Source organism: Lepidochelys olivacea, assembly GCF_965140295.1.
Source record: "Lepidochelys olivacea isolate rLepOli2 genome assembly, chromosome: 1".
Classification (NCBI taxonomy): Eukaryota; Metazoa; Chordata; order Testudines; family Cheloniidae; genus Lepidochelys; species Lepidochelys olivacea.
The window spans coordinates 143,675,428-143,695,368 of NC_140411.1; the positions used below are offsets into that span (position 1 = coordinate 143,675,428).

General features: G+C 38.7%; 1 protein-coding gene across 1 annotated transcript in view; it reads left to right on the forward strand.

The window, feature by feature from the left end:
- SMS (spermine synthase) overlaps positions 1 to 19,941 on the forward strand; it is a 78,534-nt gene that overhangs the window by 55,329 nt on the left and 3,264 nt on the right. Inside the window, exon 10 of the mRNA XM_084642585.1 lies at positions 17,682 to 17,797. Coding sequence (XP_084498711.1) covers positions 17,682 to 17,797 — 116 coding nt within the window. The remainder of the gene's footprint in view (positions 1 to 17,681; positions 17,798 to 19,941) is intronic.

Below are 19,941 nucleotides of genomic sequence, written 5' to 3' on the forward strand. Positions count from 1 at the left end.
CTCAAGATTCTGTCAGTCTTAACCAAGCCTTGAAGGTAACATTCAGTGAACCCGAGTTCCTGACGGCCCTGGGAGAGCGTTCCTCTGCAGTATTCAGCTCCTATCACTAGACATTCTCAGAAAGTATCAAGTTTACTGCATCTAAAGAGGCAGTGTATGCACCAGCCTGTTAATTTAGCTGACAATCCACACTTTAATGCACAACACTGCATTATGATAAAAACCAAAAGTAAGTCTATTAATAAGAATAGCGATGTAAGTGAGAAAAAGCAAGAATAATAGAAACAGAAAATGGTGACAAAACAAAAATAAAACATATTTTCCAGTGTCTAAAATTTAACAGATTACAATCTTGGTCTCAGGCAATTTCACTGTTCCAGTCAGATCAGTGTCCTCAACCCACATGGCTGAGTGATCCACTTTTCATAGATTTCAGGAGTACTGGCCTCTGTGTCCATTAAGTAATGGCTTCTTGCTTATCTTTATACTTCTCCAAACTCATTGTTTTGTCTCCAGAAGCAGGATGACCCCCCGCTGTTCATCTCCTCCTGTTGACTTCCCATCCCCCTCTTGACTCATATGTAGATGGAGCTTCCATTGTTTTGGTTCCATATTGCCTAATTTATATTAGGGAGAGGGAGAGAGCTACCTTCCCTCTCTCTGAGAGAAATCGTGTTTCTCCCTTTGGCTTTGGCTACACTTGCACGTTATACCACAATAAAGCCTACCAGGGCGCTCTACCTTACTCCCCGTCCACACTGGCAAGGCACGTAGAGCTCTCTGACTCCCTGGCTGGAGCGCTCCTGGTACTCCACCTCCCCGAGAGGATTAACAGCTGTTGCGCATTGGCTGAGATGCTCCAGCTCCAGTGTAAACGGAGCTGGATTGACCTCCCGAGACTCCCCATAATCCTTTTAATTGAAGCGTCCTGTCTTGTTTTGTTGTGAACTCCGGACGCGGAAGTGCCGTTTCCGGGGGGCTGCTTATCGAAAAAACAAAACACAGCTACTGTTTGCTTTGAGTGAGTGAGGGGCAGGCGGAGGGCTCTGTTTGGAGCGACAGCTAATTGTTTGCTTGAAGAGAGAGGCAGCAGGGGGAAGGGAGGGGAGGGGAGGGGCGGGGCGGGGGATTGGGGTCCCTTTCCGAAAGCGGCTGCTTATCTCATCTATGAGAAAAAAAAGAAACAGCTGCTGTTTGCTTTCAGTGAGTGAGAGAGAGGCAGGGGGAGGGAGGAAGGTCTGTTACTTACAAGGTACTGACACACTCTCAGCACCCCAAAAAAACACTTTCTCCCCCCCACGCTCCCTGTCACACTCCACCCACCCCTCCCCCATTTGAAAAGCACATTGCAGCCACTTGAATGCTGGGACAGCTGCCCATAATGCACCACTCCCAATGCAGCTGCAAGTGCTGCAAATGTGGCCACGACAGTGTGCTGTCAGTGTGGACAGACTGCAGCTCTTTCCCTACTCAGCTGTACGAAGGCGGGTTTAACTCACAGCGCTGTATGTCTGTAAGTATAGCCAAGGCTTTAGTCTGATTAGACTTGAGTGCATAATATCAATGAGTATCCATGCTTCCTCAGAGTACATACATTAATTAATCATTAATTAATACATACATTTCACAATGATATTCATGACCAGTGTGTTGCTGGCTTTCATAAAAGACCTTACTTAATACACTTTTATAGTATAATAGTATTGTATACAGTATTCAGTTGCTTATTTTGGAGCTTTCAAGCCCCTTTTCTTCCTCTGGGATGTCTGGACTCTGCTTATCACAAATATGTAGTCATAACTGCACATACAGTTTTCGATCATTGTTTTAAACACAAAATGTTTGCTGCTATTTTCTGTTCTCCAGCACATATCTGAACTGTAACTCTTAAGGTATTTTTTTTTCCTCCCTATGCACTCAGCATAACTTGTCTTTCAATATATCTAGCATGCAGCTGTAGTATGTTGAATTTTTTTTTTCCACTTAGTACTCTGCAATAATTCTTGAATGGCGAACAAGTCATTTGTTGGTATGTCTGTGAACTTAATGTCTGTCTAAGCTAGGCGTTTGTAAAGGAAATGGCTTTTATGCTAGATTGCAGTGCGTAAGTTCCCCCAAAAATAAGGTTGGCCTACAAAAGCCCCCCCAGCCACCACCACCACTTATTTTGTGTTGGTTTCCATTATTGCCCACCTTAATGTGTTTCATTATTGTAGACCCTCTTGGTTGTACAGGCGAGTTATTCTCTTAATCTGGTCACTGTAATGTGTAATACAATCTTTTAAAATCACTGTTGCATTCTTATTGTGCTGTCTAAAGCTTAAACAGTTCTCTCTAATGACTTTTAATGTAACAATACGAAATCTCATTTCAAAGCTCAGAGTCTGTTTAATATCTACATCTTTTATTGGATGCAGGACATATTTTGATGACTGATACCATATCTGCAGCAGACACAAAATTAATTCTCATATACAAAGAGAATATATACATAATTTGTTCTGGGTTTTTTTTCCCCTTATAACTGTAGGTTTTGCAATAATGCTTATCACCCAGGTGCCTGCTCTAAATTAGTTCTGTATGTAGATACAGGAGTGGACAGACAGGTATGAATGTTGTGCTCTGGTTAGACATAGGAAGTATTTAGCAAATGGGTAGGTCTTGAGTTGTATTCTAAAACTGGTCAGACTTTCTCAGGCTAATCTCCCCTACTAGCTTGTTGAACAGACACCCCCTCCCCTTTAAAGAATACTTTATCTCTGGTCCTCAGATTCTGGGGGCCTGGTGTGTGTGTGTGTGTCAGGGGGTTGGGAGGGTGGTAAGCTTCTTTTGTTTTTAAAGCAGCATTATCCCAAAGGAACCCAGTGATGGAGAGTTGTCGGGATGGAGAGGCTATTTCATGTAGTTAGATCCTGACCATTTACAGATCTGAAGATCAGTGGAAACACTTTAAATTGGCACTGTAGTCTAACTGGTAACCAATGGAGGGTCCTGAGCACGGGAGTCATGTGCTCTTACACAGCTTGACCTGCTGAGGAGTTGAAATTTACTTATTTTCAGAAAGTATAAAGGCACCATAGAAAAAGTTTGGCTTTTTTCAAACTGATCTTAATCTACACACTGTGTGTATTAAAAAAACAAACAAACAAACAAACACTTTCACTGGTTGTGTGTGTGTGTGGGGGAGGTAGTAATGGTTTTTTTGGTTTGTTTTTTTTGATAGCCAGTCATCAGAGTTTAACTCATTTCACTTGTAAAATATAGTAAAATCAGCCTTCTGTAACTGTAAAATATGTAAAATTGTAACCATGGTTTTACGTATTCATGAGGAATCTGCCAATTTTAATTATTTTAGTAAAAGTCAACATTACCAACAGTAACCTTTATGGTATTGGAGCCTAGTTTAAGCAAATGTTGAAAACTGCAGCCTGTTGAATACTATGATGTCTTGATAAATGCTGACTTGTATTGGTCTCTGTATTGCAGTTTGCCAGTCTGTGTGGTTTGGTAGTGGAGGGTTGTTTAGTTTATAGATTCTGTTACATAGTGTTACTCCAATTTGCTGTGTCTTAGACTGCTGTCTGGGTCTGCATGGTGTCGTTTGTATTTGCTTAGCAAAGTAACTTCATTTTCTCAAAGAAGGCATTTGTAAAAACTGACATTGCCTTCCCCAGGGAGCTGAAAACTCTGAAGCTGGAAAATAATGTATTAAGTGATACCAGAAAAAGTAATGGTTTATTTGCCCATCTATTCATTCTGGCTTGTCGCTTCTCCCTATGTTACATCTTGGCTTTTCCCATAATGAGCAGACACTTGTCGGCAGAAATCAAGGTGTCTAATAATGGAGTAGACCTCCTACTTTATTACTGGCCAGCTGCCTCAACAAGGCTCCAGCTGGAGTCTGCTGTGCTTTGTGCTGGTGTTTGAACACTGGCTGTAGGGGTTGCCAAGCATGCAGTACAGTCAACCTTTCAACTGGGAAAGCTGTCAGATGAAGGGCTGTCTGGTTAGAATATTGTTTCTTCCCAGTGTCTGGGCAAACTTTCTCCCACAACATAGCTTCATTTACACACCCAAACCTTCCACCTACTTTGGAGTGTGACTTTCTCAATGACTAGCTTGTGTTACAGAGTCAGATTACGTGTTATCAATGATTTGTACATATTTCACTAGGCTAAAGTTTACCTTTTTAGTATCTTGATACTTTTTAAAGCAAATATACTTGGGGGTGGATTGATTTTTTTTTTAAATGAGCAAGCTGAAAACCGTTTGTTTTGTATAAGTACCTTTTTAGTTATCCTAAAGAAAGATTGGTTTCAGAGTAACAGCCGTGTTAGTCTGTATTTGCAAAAAGAAAAGGTGCCACAAGTACTCCTTTTCTTTTTTTAAAGAAAGATTGATTCTCATAGGATAGTAATCATTAAAACATGTTGATTTGCAACCAAATATAGTCTTTACACTAAATTAGGAACTTTATGCAAACCAAGTGGGTACGCTATAGCTGTACACGTTAATTCAAGCAATTATATAGCTTAACATGTGTTTAGTAAGATTCTGAACTCTTATATTTTTTGTTAGAAAATGGTGAATGTTATATTACTTATTAACTCGATTCATTTTTTACTTGTGATTTGCATTTAAGCTGAATTTGGATGGAAATTTGCATTCAATTAAAAAGGCACAAAAACAGCATTTAAAATTTTTGGTTTTATGAGTTAAGTAAAAACTACCTTACATGTGCTGGATATAGAAGAAAAAAGTTTATACACACTGATTATACTGTACCACAACTGTATCACTATAAGCTAACAGTACAATTACATGTATTGCACGACTTTAGGCTCAGCAGACTGCATTTGCAGATACAGTTTTATGTAGTGCAAAAGCACAGGATGTAGAGCCCAAGAGTATCAAATAGATAGCTCCTTGACAGTAGCTAGGGAAGTTCAAGAAATACCAACAGTTACTAGCAGGTAAATAAATACAGAAGTGTTGGGGGAAGGAGGGTGGTAATAGTTGTAGGCTGCAGAGCCAGGATGAAAGTCTGAAAGAATAGTAATTGAATGTACCTTGCTGTTGCTTAATTATTTTTATCCTCCACATCTAGCTGTGTAATATCCTTTTTTTTTTTCCTTCTCCAATACTCTAGTTACTGTTCCTAGGCTAATTCAGTCTTATGAATTTATGTGCTGTACATATGCAGTGCTTTGGTTTGTTCTGAAATCAGAACTTGCTGTTTTTTCCCTTATTTCTTAGGGTTTTTTTGATCTTTTGAGAGTGTATAACATGCATGAATGGGGAAAAAAGTCACCAATCCTTCAAACTGGTCACATGGTACTATTTCTAATTAAATAACTTAAGTTCCAAATTCATGAAAGCTTCACTGGCACACCAAAATCCTTGTTTCTGCATGACTGTGTTGAGCAGATAATACATCTGTATACTCCTCATGAACAAAAGGGCACGAAATAAATGAAACTGTAGGTGTAACTGGCCGGGGGTTTGTCCATCAGTGTTCTTCAGGAAAGCTGTGAAATATGTGCAGAGGCAGTCTATTGCTTATCTCTCAAGTCTTCACTGCCAACCAGAGTTGAAAGACTCCAAACGGAGCTACATCTGGGGCCTGATCCAAAGCCCACTGAAATCAGTGGGGGGCTTTCTGTTGATTTCAGTGGGCTTTGGATCAGGTTCACACAGAGAAGAATTATCCAGACAAGATGTATGTCTTTTGGAGGGTGAGCACAATGAAGGTAGTAAAATGGAGTGAGGCTTCATTTGTTTGTCTTTTTTTTTTCTTCTGCGAAATTTGCACGTTATTCTCAACCGAAATTGCCTAATAGTGAGGGCTCGCGGGAACATTTAGCCAGGTTCTGTGATGTAAAATTTGTTCATTATGCTTTTAAACAAGGCAGGTTTGGTATTTTTCTAGGCTTGGCAGGAGTCTCTATTGTACCAGGAATATATCATGAAAAAGGGTAGAAATGAGCTTGTATCTTTACATTCTTTTTATAGCTGTGATTTACATAGTTACACTGCCCTCCCAACCTTCTCAAAATATACTTGTTCTTTCCAAATTTTTCTTCACGTGCTTTCCATTCCACAGCTTGATCATTTCTTAGACATTCGGAGACTGATTACAGCAGTAGCTCTCAACCTTTTCAGACCCCTTTCAGGAGTCTTTGTCTTGCAAACCCCAAGTTTCACCTCACTTAAAAATTACTTGCTTACAAAATCAGACCTAAAAATACAAGTATCACAGCACACTGTCACTGAAAAATTGCTTACGTTCTCATTTTTACCATACAATTATAAAATAAATTAATTGGAATGTAAATATTGTACTTACATTTCAGTGTATAGTGTACAGAGCAGTATGAAATGTTAGTTTGCACTGACTTCACTAGTGTTTTTTATGTAGCCTGTTGTAAAATGAGGCAAATATCTAGATGAGATTATGTGACCCCTGGAAGACCTCTGAGTACCCTCAGAGTACCCTACATGTACCCCTGGTTGAGAACCACTGAATTAGATAATATGAGTATTGTGCAGTATGATCTTGTACCACTAGGTGGAGAAAAAAGACTAATATTGGCTAGCAACTTCTCAGCACACCAGAGTCTACGGAAAAGTTTTGTGAGAGAGAATTTTGAGGATTTATTTGCATTAACAAAAGTGCTAGGACAGACTTGGCTAGTTGTAGGATTTGTTTTTATATTGTAGATATGGAAGACAGGTTTCAGAGTAGCAGCTGTGTTAGTCTGTATCTGCAAAAAGAACAGGAGTACTTGTGGCTCCTTAGAGACGAACAAATGTATTAGAGCACAAGCTTTCGTGGGCTACAGCCCACTTCATCGGATGCATAGAATGGAACATATAGTAAGAAGATATATATATAAGTTGGAAGTTGCGTTTGAAACGAGAAGATTAGATTTTTAACGTGGCTAATAGTTGTGATAGGATAGTGTGACTTTTTATCTCTGAATATGCTTGACACACATATACAGCACATGAAAACTATTCAGTTTCCTCTCAGTTGTTCAGCTTGGACTCTTGGCTCTTATAACCTCACTCTTTCAGTAGTTCCTCAGGCATCATAGTTCTGCAGCATACACAGGATCTGAATCTCCAGTGCAAAAAAGCAAGCCAACAACTTCCCCCAGCATGTTGTGAGGTGGGGAGAGACCCTTTCAGTCCTTTATATATCATAAAGAAGCAAAAAGGGCCCGAAGACATACTACTGAACATAGTCCCATTGATTTGAATAGGAATGCATGAGGTGCTAAGGGTTTAAAGGGTTGGCCCATGGTGTAATTACTGTTTCTTTCATCATTCCCTCTTCTGTGAAGCAGAGAAGTTAACTGATTTGCCAAAGGTTACATGGTGAGGGCTTGGTCCTATGCGGTGCTGAGTACCCTTCTCAGGATCTTGAAGGATAGAGCCCTGAGTTGTTGACCAATCTTAGAACTTGGGACCTCCTGACTGAGTCCCATATTGTCATTCTTTCCAGATCTCACTACTTACAATGCTGTTTGGGCCATGTTTCTGTTCCATGCAGGGTAAAATATCCTTTTCTTAAAGGAATAGGGTGGGATTTTCAAAATTGCCTAAGTCAGTTGGTTTCAACCTGTGATCTGTGGAACCCTGGGGGTCTGCAGACTATGTGTAAGATTTCCAGAGGGGTCTGCACCTCTATTTGAAAATTTTTAGGGGTCTGCAAATGAAAAAAGGTTGAAAACCATCCCACTCCTAAATCACTTATGTGCTTTTGAAAATCCCACTCAGAGTTGTCCTGACTGCCTCAAAACTACCTTTTTGCATGCTGTCCAAACCTGCTGGAAGGGTCTCTAACAGCTGCTGTATGAGGCTGTTTAATAATCAGTCATTGGCTGTTTTGTATAACCCAGCCATTTTAACTGATAGCCACTATTCTTGATGCCAGATACTTGCCCTGCTGATCTAACCTTCTCAGCCAATAGCTGTCATCTTGAGCCTGTTTATGAAATGAATACTTCAAAAATATTTTTGTACGGGAACTGCACTTCCTTGTCTGGGTCATCTTTCCCATCCAGATAAAAATGTTCTCAGAATGTTTATGGTGGGTTTTTGTGCATTCCACTAACTACTGTCGTGAGGATCAGATTTCTTCCCCCACGCCGCCATCTGTCATGTTGCTCCTTCCCAGCCACTCTCCAATATATTAGAAGTCTGCTCTTGTAGATTCTTCAGACCCGTTGGGCCATTGCCTCATAGCTGCTTGTGTGTGTGTGTAATTTCTTGTCAGTTTGTTCTTTCAAAATTCTTCTGACCAACACTACTATTTTTGAGGCATGGTTCCTATGTATGTTTGTGTGTGTTCCACACATGGGTACACATGTGCACCATGCACACCCACATATGGAGTATGGATAGAGACCACGCATCTCGAACCTCCGGTTATAGGTATTTCTTTCAGAGTAGCAGCCATGTTAGTCTGTATTCACAAAAAGAAAAGGAGTACTTGTGGCACCTTAGAGACTAACCAATTTATTTGAGCATAAGCTTTCGTGAGCTACAGCTCACTTCATCAGATGCATAAAGTGGAAAATACAGTGAGGAGATTTATATACACACAGACCATGAAAAAATGGGTGTTCATTATACACATTGTAAGGAGAGCGATCACTTAAGATGAGCTATTACCAGCTGGAGAGTGGGGTGGTGGGAGAGAGAACCTTTTAAAGTGATAATCAAGGTGGGCCATTTCCAGCACATGTCCAGGAATTAACAAGAACATCTGAGGAACGGGGAGGGGGGGGGAATAAACAAGGGGAAATAGTTTTACTTTATATAATGACTCAACTACTCCCAGTCTCTATTCAAGCCTAAGTTAATTGTATCCAATTTGCAAAATGAACTGTATTTTCATAAAACACTGCAGAGTCCTCCTTTGAACCGATTCAGCTCACTTATCTCTTGATAACTGCCCCCATCTCCCACCACACACATACACTTAGCCAAAATGATTTTCTGTCTTGCTGTAGAATAGATATCTTCTGGCCCTTAGTCACGCTGAAATAAAAGGGAAAGGGAATATTGGCCAAATTCAACTCTTTCCTTTGTCCTAATCCCATTAAGAAAAGAGCTATTGATGTTACCCTTCCTGTTTCCTTTTAGTAGGAAAGCTGGCTGCTACCACACAAAGCGTGGTGGAAGGGTATGTGCTTATGTGGCAGACGAAAGAAAAAATGTTGCAAGGGATAGGCTTATCTTAAAATATGACTTGGGGAAGTATTGACACTAATATTGTGTATGTAGTGGGGATTTAACAGGAGCTGGTTGAATGTTTTTGAGTAACTTGCTGGGGGTGGGGTGGGGTATGGTGCATAAGAAAGGGACAACCTTTTCATGAAAAGTTTTGACACTTTCTGGATTCACTATTCATATTGCAATAGTGCTTCGAGGTCAGCCTGGCTAGTTCTTCACTGTGCATATTATACATGATAGCCTGTATCCCAAAGAGCTTACAGTCTCTAAGAGTTGAGATAGTTTACATTTGGAGAAAGGCATGTACAGTGAAAGGTGTAAGTATTCTAATCCATGTAAGAATGCAAGGGACGTTTAAATCTTACTGTATAGAAATATGTAGTCTTTTTACAATGCAAGTAAGCTTATTTAAAATTCCCCATGTCTAATATGCTTGAGAGTTACAAATCACGTTAGGTACTCTCCTGTTCAGAAAGCTGCAGAGCTATCTCATCATAGCACCTATAAAGAAAAAGCCAAAACCAAAATAAATTGGGAAAACTTCCTTCAAGACGGTTAAAGTACAAAATAGAAAAGACTTCTCCAACTCTATGGTGTGCTGAATGCTTTTGCTGAACAAAAAGGGGAAAAATTAAGGGCCTAACTCTTATCTCACATATTACCATATAAAAGAGGAGTAATTCCATTACTCAACCTGTTTAAACTCAGTATAAGTGAGATGGAATGAAGCCTCTGGCTTTGTCTAATATCGTCCGTTACTGAATACAAAATGGCTAGATGGAAGAAAAAGTGTATTGCTACACCCTTGAATTGTGTTCCTTCAACCTACACTAATTTTTTAGCTATTTCCCCTATCTGACTGAAGATGGTCATTTGTGTGTTAGTCTTGATCCCTGTCTGAATAATTTCGGTGGTGCAGGAACTCTCCTAAATTTGCTCTAACTTGGCATCATAACTGCAACCTGGAAGTAATCTAAGTGAAGCCTTTTGCTACAATTGATTAAACTATTCTAGTTGCCTGTCAACTGTTAGTGAGGAGGGGATGTTTTTAGATAATTTGTTTGATTATTGTAATGGCCATATCTAAATTTTCTAGGCAGTGTTTTTTGTATTGTTTTTGGCTTGTTAAATAAAAGTAGACAACTTCTTTGAAACAAAACCAATATAAAATGTACATTTCTATATACCTCAATTCAAAGAGGGTGTTAAAAATACTGTAAAATGGAATGTGTCTGACCACTCTTAGGGCAAGTCTTGATTTGAGGGGTGGGAGTTTGTGGGTTTGACAAAATGTAGAAATTACATACTGAAGTGTTTTGTTCTTTCCTGTAATTTGTTTGCCACATTGGCTATAGTGATTCCTCTGTCATATATGAAGACAGGAGAAGGGCTAGGATATGAAGATGACAGTCTGGGAAACTAGTCTATTTTATATATATATATTTGTCATTGTGTGCCTTATTGGTCTCGCCATTAAACTTCCTCCATAATGGTGGTATGTTCCATAAATTACCAAGCACTATTTTCTATTTGTGAATCTTAAATTACACACACAAGCTGTTTTGGTACTCTCATTCAATCTGATGTCAAAACAAAATTATATGGTTGGTAAAGGACAGCTGAACCAAATAACCATTGCAGTCCTCTGGATAATAATAGGTTACTAAACGAGTACTACAATAGTCTCTTCAGTGTATTGCTTTATACAGTTGTGCTAAGTTAAAGTACCCAACTCTTACCTTTTTATAAATCTCTTCCTTTCCATTTCCTGATACCTATAGTAGTCGTAAACCTATTCGGAAATAAGTATGAAACATTGCAATGTGACATGTGCAATCTTGGGCTGTGTAATCAAGAGTGCATTTGTAAATGAAATATCATTTCAGTTTTAATGATCACTGTTTTACCCAACTCTCTTTGGCATTCCAGCAAACTGAAAGTGAGCATCTTAAGGGTAAAAGATGTTTAAAAAAATACTTTGTAAGACAGAAAGCTTTCTTTATTCCATCCATGGAACTTACAGTAAATGCAAAAAATCAAGGTACAATAAAATAAAAGTGGGATGACATCTCTCCCTATCTCCCTTCCAAACTCCTCTGAACTCTTTCAGGTTTGTTTCAAATACTCCATAGTAGAGAGGATCCTTGTAATAGTAGGAAGCAAAGAAATTGTTTCATACCTTTTCATTCCCAAAGTCAAAACAGACAGGTTGGGCTTACTTTCTAGTTATTATCTGGGCCTGCCACATGGAAGAAACAGTCTTGAAAGAAACTGCTCAACTATACTAGATTAAATATAAGATCTGCTTGGTTCAGTCTCTTCTAATTACATGTGTCTGTTGTTTGGACTGATTTTTTTATGTCTGTGTCCAAAAATAAGCTTATATTAAATTAGAGCTATTTTTTAACAAATTAGAAATTGTCTTCCAAGAAGAAACACAATAGTAAAATTCTGATTGGTGTCTTAAATAAAGTCTGTTCTCAAAAAACAAAACTCTATAATACTTTAGCAAAACATATGAATATTGTATGTGAAAGATCATTTGAAAGTGCTGCGTTAATTAACTCTGTTTCAAATTGATTTAAATTACTAGTCAGGAAGACTCGATTTAATCATGGATTTCTACATAAAAGTGCATTATTGTTGGTTGTTATGACCTTAATACATATTCTTCACAATGCAGAGATAGATGTAGGTTTCATTTTTGGAAGTAAATATATTTTTTAAAGTGATGTATTTTTGAAAACTTTTCAGATTAGTTTTACAGCTATATCAGAAAATGAATGATTGTTTGGTTATTTCATTTACCAAAGGTAATTGAAGCAGATATTTATGAAGTCACAGGGAGGTGAATTATCTCCAATTCAACAAGTTAATATTTGGAGGATTTTCTTGCCATGTTGTATTAGGAGGAGAACATCACCAAGCCTTGCATTTCTTTGTTGTGCTCTTTGCACGCATTCCTGTCTTATTCACACGTAGAAGAACTTCATTAAAATATTCCCAAACTGGGTCTCTTTTATGGCCTGCTGCCATTAGAGGTTTTCCCTTCTAGTGAGAGAATGGTATGATAGATCTCAAATCAATGAAGGCTATACTCAGAAATGGAATATGCCGCTGGAATATGCCGCTCAAACAGTTTCACTTTTGTTTGTACTGCCTGTCCCTCCCTTCTCCCATTTATCTCCAGACTTCTTCTGCTTGTCCAGATCTATTCCGCCTCCAACAATCTTCTATTCATTGAACTTTTTGAAACTTTGCACTTTTAGAGAGAGGTAAGGGATTGACTTTGTGTGCACAAATGTGCAGAGGGACAATAGGCTATCTATCTATCTATCTACATTTTTGCTGTTAACAAGCATGTTATCTCTGGAGACACAAATCCACAGTTTGAGAACTGCAAAACTAAGCATCTTTGATGGTATCTTCTAGACTGAGCACTGAGTCCCATTGGGTAGATAGAAAGATTAGCCTAAATCATCTATGCAGAAGCCCCTGAAACCCCATCAGATTGGGTCCCTAATCCACAAACTATTGGAACTCATTTACAAAACTTTTCTTAAACATTACATGAATATGTTGTCTCATACTATCAGTTAGAATTTATAATCCCTATTCCATGATGATATCTTTGAGCTATTATGTATCTTAATTAAAACTATCTTGAGATAGGTTTTTCATCAAAAAGCATTTTATCAAAAAAATCCGATTTAAATAAAACCCAATTTTTATTTACTTTTTTTAAAAAAAAAACATTGATTTTTATCCACCTTGGTTTTTGTCATCAAAGTCATTAAAAGAGCTTGATCCTCACCTTCAGATAAGAGGACTTTTAGAAAAAAGGGTGAAATTTAAGTCTTTAGAATGAGAACCATATATATATATATAGCAGTGGTAGTATTTTACGTCTTTCCAGTCAGGTACAAATCATGCAAGTAGTCTGGAAGGAAAAAAAGAAGATACCTTGCTTAATTTTTTTTTTTAAATCTCTGTATTCAGACTACTCCAAAAGTTTCTCAAAACTGGTGAAAAAAATTGCTTTTGCTTAGGCAGTGTTTTGTTACTTTAGGCTTTTTTGCCTTTGTCTCTTTTCCATGCAAATTTAAGATGTAAAGGTCAAAAGCAATACATCTTCTAGGGTTATGATGGGTAGATTTTTGGGCATGTAATGAGAAGGTCATTCTAGAAACTGTGAAGCTGGTGCTGGTTGTTGAATTATCCAATTCTTTAAAATTCTTGAAAGATTAGAATGCAGCCAAGAGTTTGTTTAATGATGACTCTCTTATGTTATTAAGATTAATGGTCTATTATTATGAGTGCTACTCTCAATAAATAGTGACAATGTTGAGGCTTAGTTCTTCTCATGAACATGTTTTTAGGGACTTTTGCTCAGACGTTATTACGTCAGTAAGATTTGATTATACCATTACATATAAGTTCCTCTGTTTTTTGTCTGCTATGATAAATGTGACACATCCATTGGAAATTAAAAAATGGTAAAAAAGCTATTGTTGCTACTGAAAGTGGAGTTGAAGATCTGTTAGTTCATGCTTCTGCTTCTAGTGACTGGAGGTCTGCAAAATATAAGCTCTCTTCCTGCCACATGAAGGTAAGCAGCATTGCCTTTGGTTTAAGTGACAGAGGTAAGTAGCTTTTATCTCTTTAGATGGAAGGTTGGCTGTTCCAGTCCTCATCTAGATAGCTGATAACCATATCTACTTACCTGTGTGGTCCTGGGTTCCCTGTGCCTCAATGCAGAGTCGGCAGAATCCAGACAAGGAGCAAATAAGGGAGCTGAGTCTGCAACTCTGTTGATCACCTGCCATTGTGATTAGGGGGAAAGGAGTGGCTTGGCTGAGGATGCAGTAGTGATTCCGGTGCAGGTCTGCAAATCTGGAGAAAGGATTCATCCCCTTCTTGGAAATCTCTTGGAAATGTCCAGTACAGGCCCTCTGTGTGTGTGTGTGTATATACATATATATATAAAAATAAATGCCAGCTCAGGTTTTATTGTTCATTGTTTTCTCACTTGGACCATCTGGATTTTTTGCGTTTCATACAAGTCTAAGTCCTATGTAGCTATGTTTGTTCCTTGAAGAAGGAACACCTTTTGAGGTGCCCCCTATGATTCTCTCTCTCTCTCACACACCACACACCCTGATATCTCTTTTACAGGTCTAGTCTATTGCAGCATGGGTAAAATGTTACTAGGCTGACCCCAAAGATTAGAGATCTCAAATCTACCTTTAGCAAGAATGTGCCAATAAAGATTTCTTGTATTAATCTATTGAGGAGAAAACTGAGAAAAAGAAAAACCTTGCATTTATCCTCTATGTAACTCATAATAAAAGGGAATTTTGTTAACCAAGGGCTGTAATGCTCAGAGACCTCAGCAGACCAGCCAAAGCTAACCTCTTTTGATTTTAGCATTCTTAGCGTGTCAACAGATGACATCTAAAGCAGTGTTTAGTGTCTTCCAATTGAGTATTTTTGAAGTATAAGGTGCACTCAGATACTCTGCTGAATGCTAACATAAGAGTCCAGACGTAAGATTGATTTGAGGAATAAAGGCAGTGTTTTCTAGTGTGGAATAACGAAATATTCTACTTGGGCATAAGACTGTAAAGAACCAATAGACTTTTTGTTATAGACCATGGTCATAAATATAAAGGGAAGGGTAAACACCTTTTAAATCTGTGCTTCTGGTTCAAATTGATCTCAAAATGATTTCAAGTTAATCCCACCGTTCTGCCACCATGTCACGGTTCCTTCCCCACTCTGAACTCTAGGGTAGAGATGTGGGGACCTGCATGAAAACCCCCCTAAGCTTATTTGTACCAGCTTAGGTTAAAACTTCTCCAAGGTACAAACTATTTTACCTTTTGTCCCTGGACCTTATTGCTGCCACCACCAAGCATCTAACAAAAATAACAGGGAAAGAGCCCACTTGAAACGTCTTTCCCCCAAAAATCCCTACACCCCCTTTCCTGGGGAAGGCTTGATAAAAATCCTCACCAGTTTGCATAGGTGAACACAGACCCAAACCCTTGGATCTTAAGAACAATGAAAAAGCAATCAGGTTCTTAAAAGAAGAATTTTAATTGAAGAAAAAGTAAAAGAATCACCTCTGTAAAATCAGGATAGTAAATACCTTTCAGGGTAATCAGATTCAAAACATTAGAGAATCCCTCTCGGCAAAACCTTAAGTTACAAAAAGACACAAAAACAGGAATATATATTCCATTCAGCACAACTTATTTTCTCAGTCATTTAAACAAAACAGAATCTAATGCATATCTAACTAGATTGCTTATTAACTCTTTACAGGAGTTCTGACCTGCATTCCTGCTCTGGTCCCAGCAAAAAAAAGCACACAGACAGAGAGAACCCTTTGTTTCTCCCCCGCTCAGCCCCCCCCAGCTTTGAAAGTATCTTGTCTCCTCGTTGGTCATTTTGGTCAGGTGCCAGCGAAGTTGTCTTAGCTTCTTAACCCTTTACAGGTGAAAGGATTTTTCCTCAGGCCAGGAGGGATTTAAAGGTGTTTACCCTTCCCTTTATATTTATGACAACCATTTTCTTAGATGTTTCTTTAAAATAGAATATATGCATGTTGTGGAGGAAACTGTTGATTGTTTGTGACAGCAGAGATCCTGAATTAGTTCCCCAGTTGACTTTTCTCTAACAGGGATGTGCTGAATGGGACTCCTGGAAACCATCTGGAAAGCTATTTGGTAAATCTCCAGGACAACCAAATTGAAATGAAGATTTTCTTGTTTCTGATGGAGTCTTTGGGGGCTGCTAAACTATCCCTGTCAGATGACTTATCTCTGGGAGTCATAAAAATACTTCTGAAGAACCCTTTAAAAATATACCAAAGGAAAAAAACCTAGAACTTTAGAATGAGCAGATTGCACCAAATGTAAGGTGTGTTTGTATCTGTCTCTCGAAGGAGGAAATGCCTCTGCTGAATCTTAATCCGATGTCCCTTCAGTGAGTACAAGCCTGGGCTGGACTGTCAGTATGCTCAGTATATCTTTCAGGAACAAAATATAACATTTCCAGCAAATGTCACTGAATAAAGTTGTTTATCTAGCAACATTACATCTTTTCCTGGTTAAAGTGATGAGAGAGCATGTTTTTGTTCAGTTGGGAAAACAAATGAACTGCAAGTATGTACATGTACTTAAATGGGGAATTGTTGTTGGAGCACTTTGTTAAAATGGCAGAGCACCTCCTCTTCAAAATTGGTTGTCTTGCCTTCAATTCTACAATTGGTACCAAAATCCACAAGTGGGATGGCTACCATGGAACAAATGACATACATTTTTGATATGGACCTCTTTCTTAGACTTGCAGAACCACCTAAAATAATAGCCTACGCTATGGACTTACCTTCTTTTCCTGAGATGTTCAGAAGGGATTGACTTATCCCTAATTTTTTTTCAAACCAGGTACAGAGAAGTGTCTGCATGACTTCTACTTACCACCCTCTTTACATGGCGACCTCATATCTCACTTTCTCAATTGCCTGTTGAAGAGTATGATTCTTAAACCATGGCTTTTCAGTTTTTCAAGTTAGTCTCATAAAAGGTTGTATACCCCAAGAACTGCCTGGCTTGTTGGGGTGGGTGGTTGTTGTGGAGTTCGTTACTTGGAATGGAAGAATATGGTTTTTAGTTTGTCCTCCTGTGGAGGTGGTGGTGTCTTGGTGATAGTGTTACGAGGGGAAATAATAGCAGGTCATTTAGATTTTACTTTCTTTTGCTCAGCAAATAATTGCTAATATTTTTGGAGGGGAGAAAACTGCTGTTGGTTGCTTAGATACAAAAAAAGTATTCTTGGGAAGCACCTGCATTTCAGTAATGTGACACAAAGGAACTAAAGGTAAGGGAGAAATCCCACTGCTGAATCTCTGTTGTTTCAACATATTGTTTTATGGATGAGTAGATTAAATTGTTAAATGTAGATTAACTCATACAACATAGTCTGATTAAGATTTTAATTAAGAAAAACCTGACTTATAATGCTGTTTACTAATGTATGGAAACAATCATAAAGTAAATGATTATGGAGTAGATGCTGTTCATATAAATACCATTAATGTCTGCTGTAATTGGAAGCACTGATGCAGTGAATGCTCCTGCTAATGAGAAGGGAGTCAGACAATCCTCTAGTACTTACAAATTCATTACAAATTGTGATTGGGTAGGTTTCTTTACATGAAAGGGTAAGTGAGATGGAAAAACAAGTTATTCAGACTTCATCTTGCATTTGACATTAGAAGCACTGTGTATTAAGAAGAGCTCAAACATATCTCAGTAGTGCAGAGCAGCCTAGAATTAATGTATAATGTGTTTGTGCCTATGCACCTGTAATTTTTCTTTACTTCATTGTAACTTGGACTTGATGTATTTTGTTTGTTTTTGTCCTCCTCTCAGGGAAACTGTATCAATCTGACTGAAGCCTTGACCCTCTATGAAGAACAGCTTGGTAGGCTTTATTGCCCTGTGGAGTTCTCAAAGGAAACTGTATGTGTACCCTCATACATGGAATTGTATCCTTGACAAATATAAAAGGTTGAGCCTGTATGATTAATAAATCAAACAACCCCAGTTTGTTGGGTTGGAGTGAACTGAATAGTTTTTTTCTTTAAACGAACAAGACAACAGTTTTAAATGCCCTAATCTAAACATGTTTTGTAATTACTAAACAGGAAGTGAACTACTGTAGTAGGGGGCGGGGGAGAGGATGGCTTAAAAGTGCCATGAAACTACAGCTCCCATTTGATGTCCCTGTGAGAGGGGCCCGGCACCTTTCAAAATTGGGCCACTTGTTCCTTAACTCTCCTATAAAGTAGTCAGTGGTGGAGTATACCTCCATAGGATAAACTCATAAACCTGGGGAATGAAAAATCAAGGAGTCAGGGATTTGGCCAGGATTTTCAGGGCCCAGGACAAGCTGCTCCTCCCTCCCTCCCCTCATCCCTTCAACTTGTCTTTGTCTCTGTCCCTTCACCTTGATGATTATTTTCCCTCCTTGGTCTAAATAGCCACCTCCTGTGGAAAAACAGAGGAATGAAAGTCAGGAAATCTTTCCTCTGAGCTTGTATTTTTTTTTCCTCTCCCCGCATCAAGGGAAGAGGTTTGAGGCATGAAAAGGCTACCCAAGTCTTCACCTCCATAGAGGCATCTTCATGGGTGGCCTGCCCTGAAAGGATTGCGCTTGCCTTGATTATTGCAGCTCCTCCTCTGTGATCTCCTAGAGTTTCTCTCTCCAGACTCTTGCTTGGTGTTGCCCACTTTTTCCTGCGTACTTAGGTCTGCTCTGCTTGGTTTTTAAAGTGTTGTGTGGTTTTGCCACACTCTGCCTCTGTCTCTGTGTGTTTTCTCCCTGTACAGCTTCCTTTCTGTTCCTGTGTACTATCTTGGTACAGTTGTTTCCAGAGCCTTCTGTTCTGAAGCCCTGCCCTCTGGAACGATCTTCCTGTTTCTCTTGACCTTGCCAACTATCCATCAATATTCAGATGGCATCTTAAAGCATCTTTAAGACGAATAGAAAAGGCGTAAATGCCATCTCTTTTGGCTTTACCCTTATGACTAACAGCTTTAATGTATTTAGTAAACCATATTTTTCACTGTCTATTATATAGGCCATGCTTTGCTTAATTTAACTCTGTAGATGGTTTGGGTGTATTTTGTATGAAAGACTTTAAGTGTTGTTTGTGCAGTAGTATTGCAAAATGCTTCTACATGAACTATGGCAAGAAGAATACTCATTCCTTTGGAAAGTATATTTAAATGTTTCCAGTAAGGTAATTGACATGAAATGCCACTAAAGCTAATTCTATTAATTCTGGCTACTAAATAGGCATAATCAGGCTTCCAAGTGAACAGCTCTTATAAAGGGCAAGTTTTCATTCATTCCGTCTAACTGTCGACATGACAAGATAACCCACCATATATACAGAAATGCTAATAAGGGCAGCAGGAGTCATGCTGCCTTCAGACGAGCCTCCGGCATGTCTGCAGGACATAACTTTTGTTCGTTTAACTTAGACTTCTGGTATGCATTAATGTGAACAGCATACATTTTATTCTAAAAAAAAAAAAAAAAAAAAAGGAAAACTAGATATTAAAACTAATAAGTATTCCAGAAAAGTTGACATAAGAATGGGAAGGAAATTCCATCTGTACTCTGTTTAGATCACTGTCATCTGTTAGTGCTGCAGAGCAATGCATACTACTCTCATCCTAAACTTTGCCCTAGTCTTCGCCTTACCTCCCTCCTTCCCATACCACAGGGGGCAAGTAGATTTACACAGAAGTGGATCTAATTTTCATCATACCCCATGAATAACAGAAAACAGGGAGTTCAAGCAGATCACTTCTCCTTGCTGCTGCCTCTTCACATCTTCTGCACAGTGGAAGTGTGTTGGTTTTGCTGTATCTGGATCCCTCTGCACTCATGAAGAAGGGGCCAGAATCTGCTGCCAGCAGAACAAAATGTTGTGCTAACTGCTTCCAGCCCAATGTACGACAAGAAGAGGGAAACATTACGAGGAATACCCAAGATCAAAACCAAGAAAGTGTGATGGCAGGCAAAGTAAGAAAGGGACAGAAATGACAGAAACTATAAGTAGAAGTCATGGCAGTTGTGGAACAAATCTTTCCATATAACTGCAGGAAAAATACATGATAC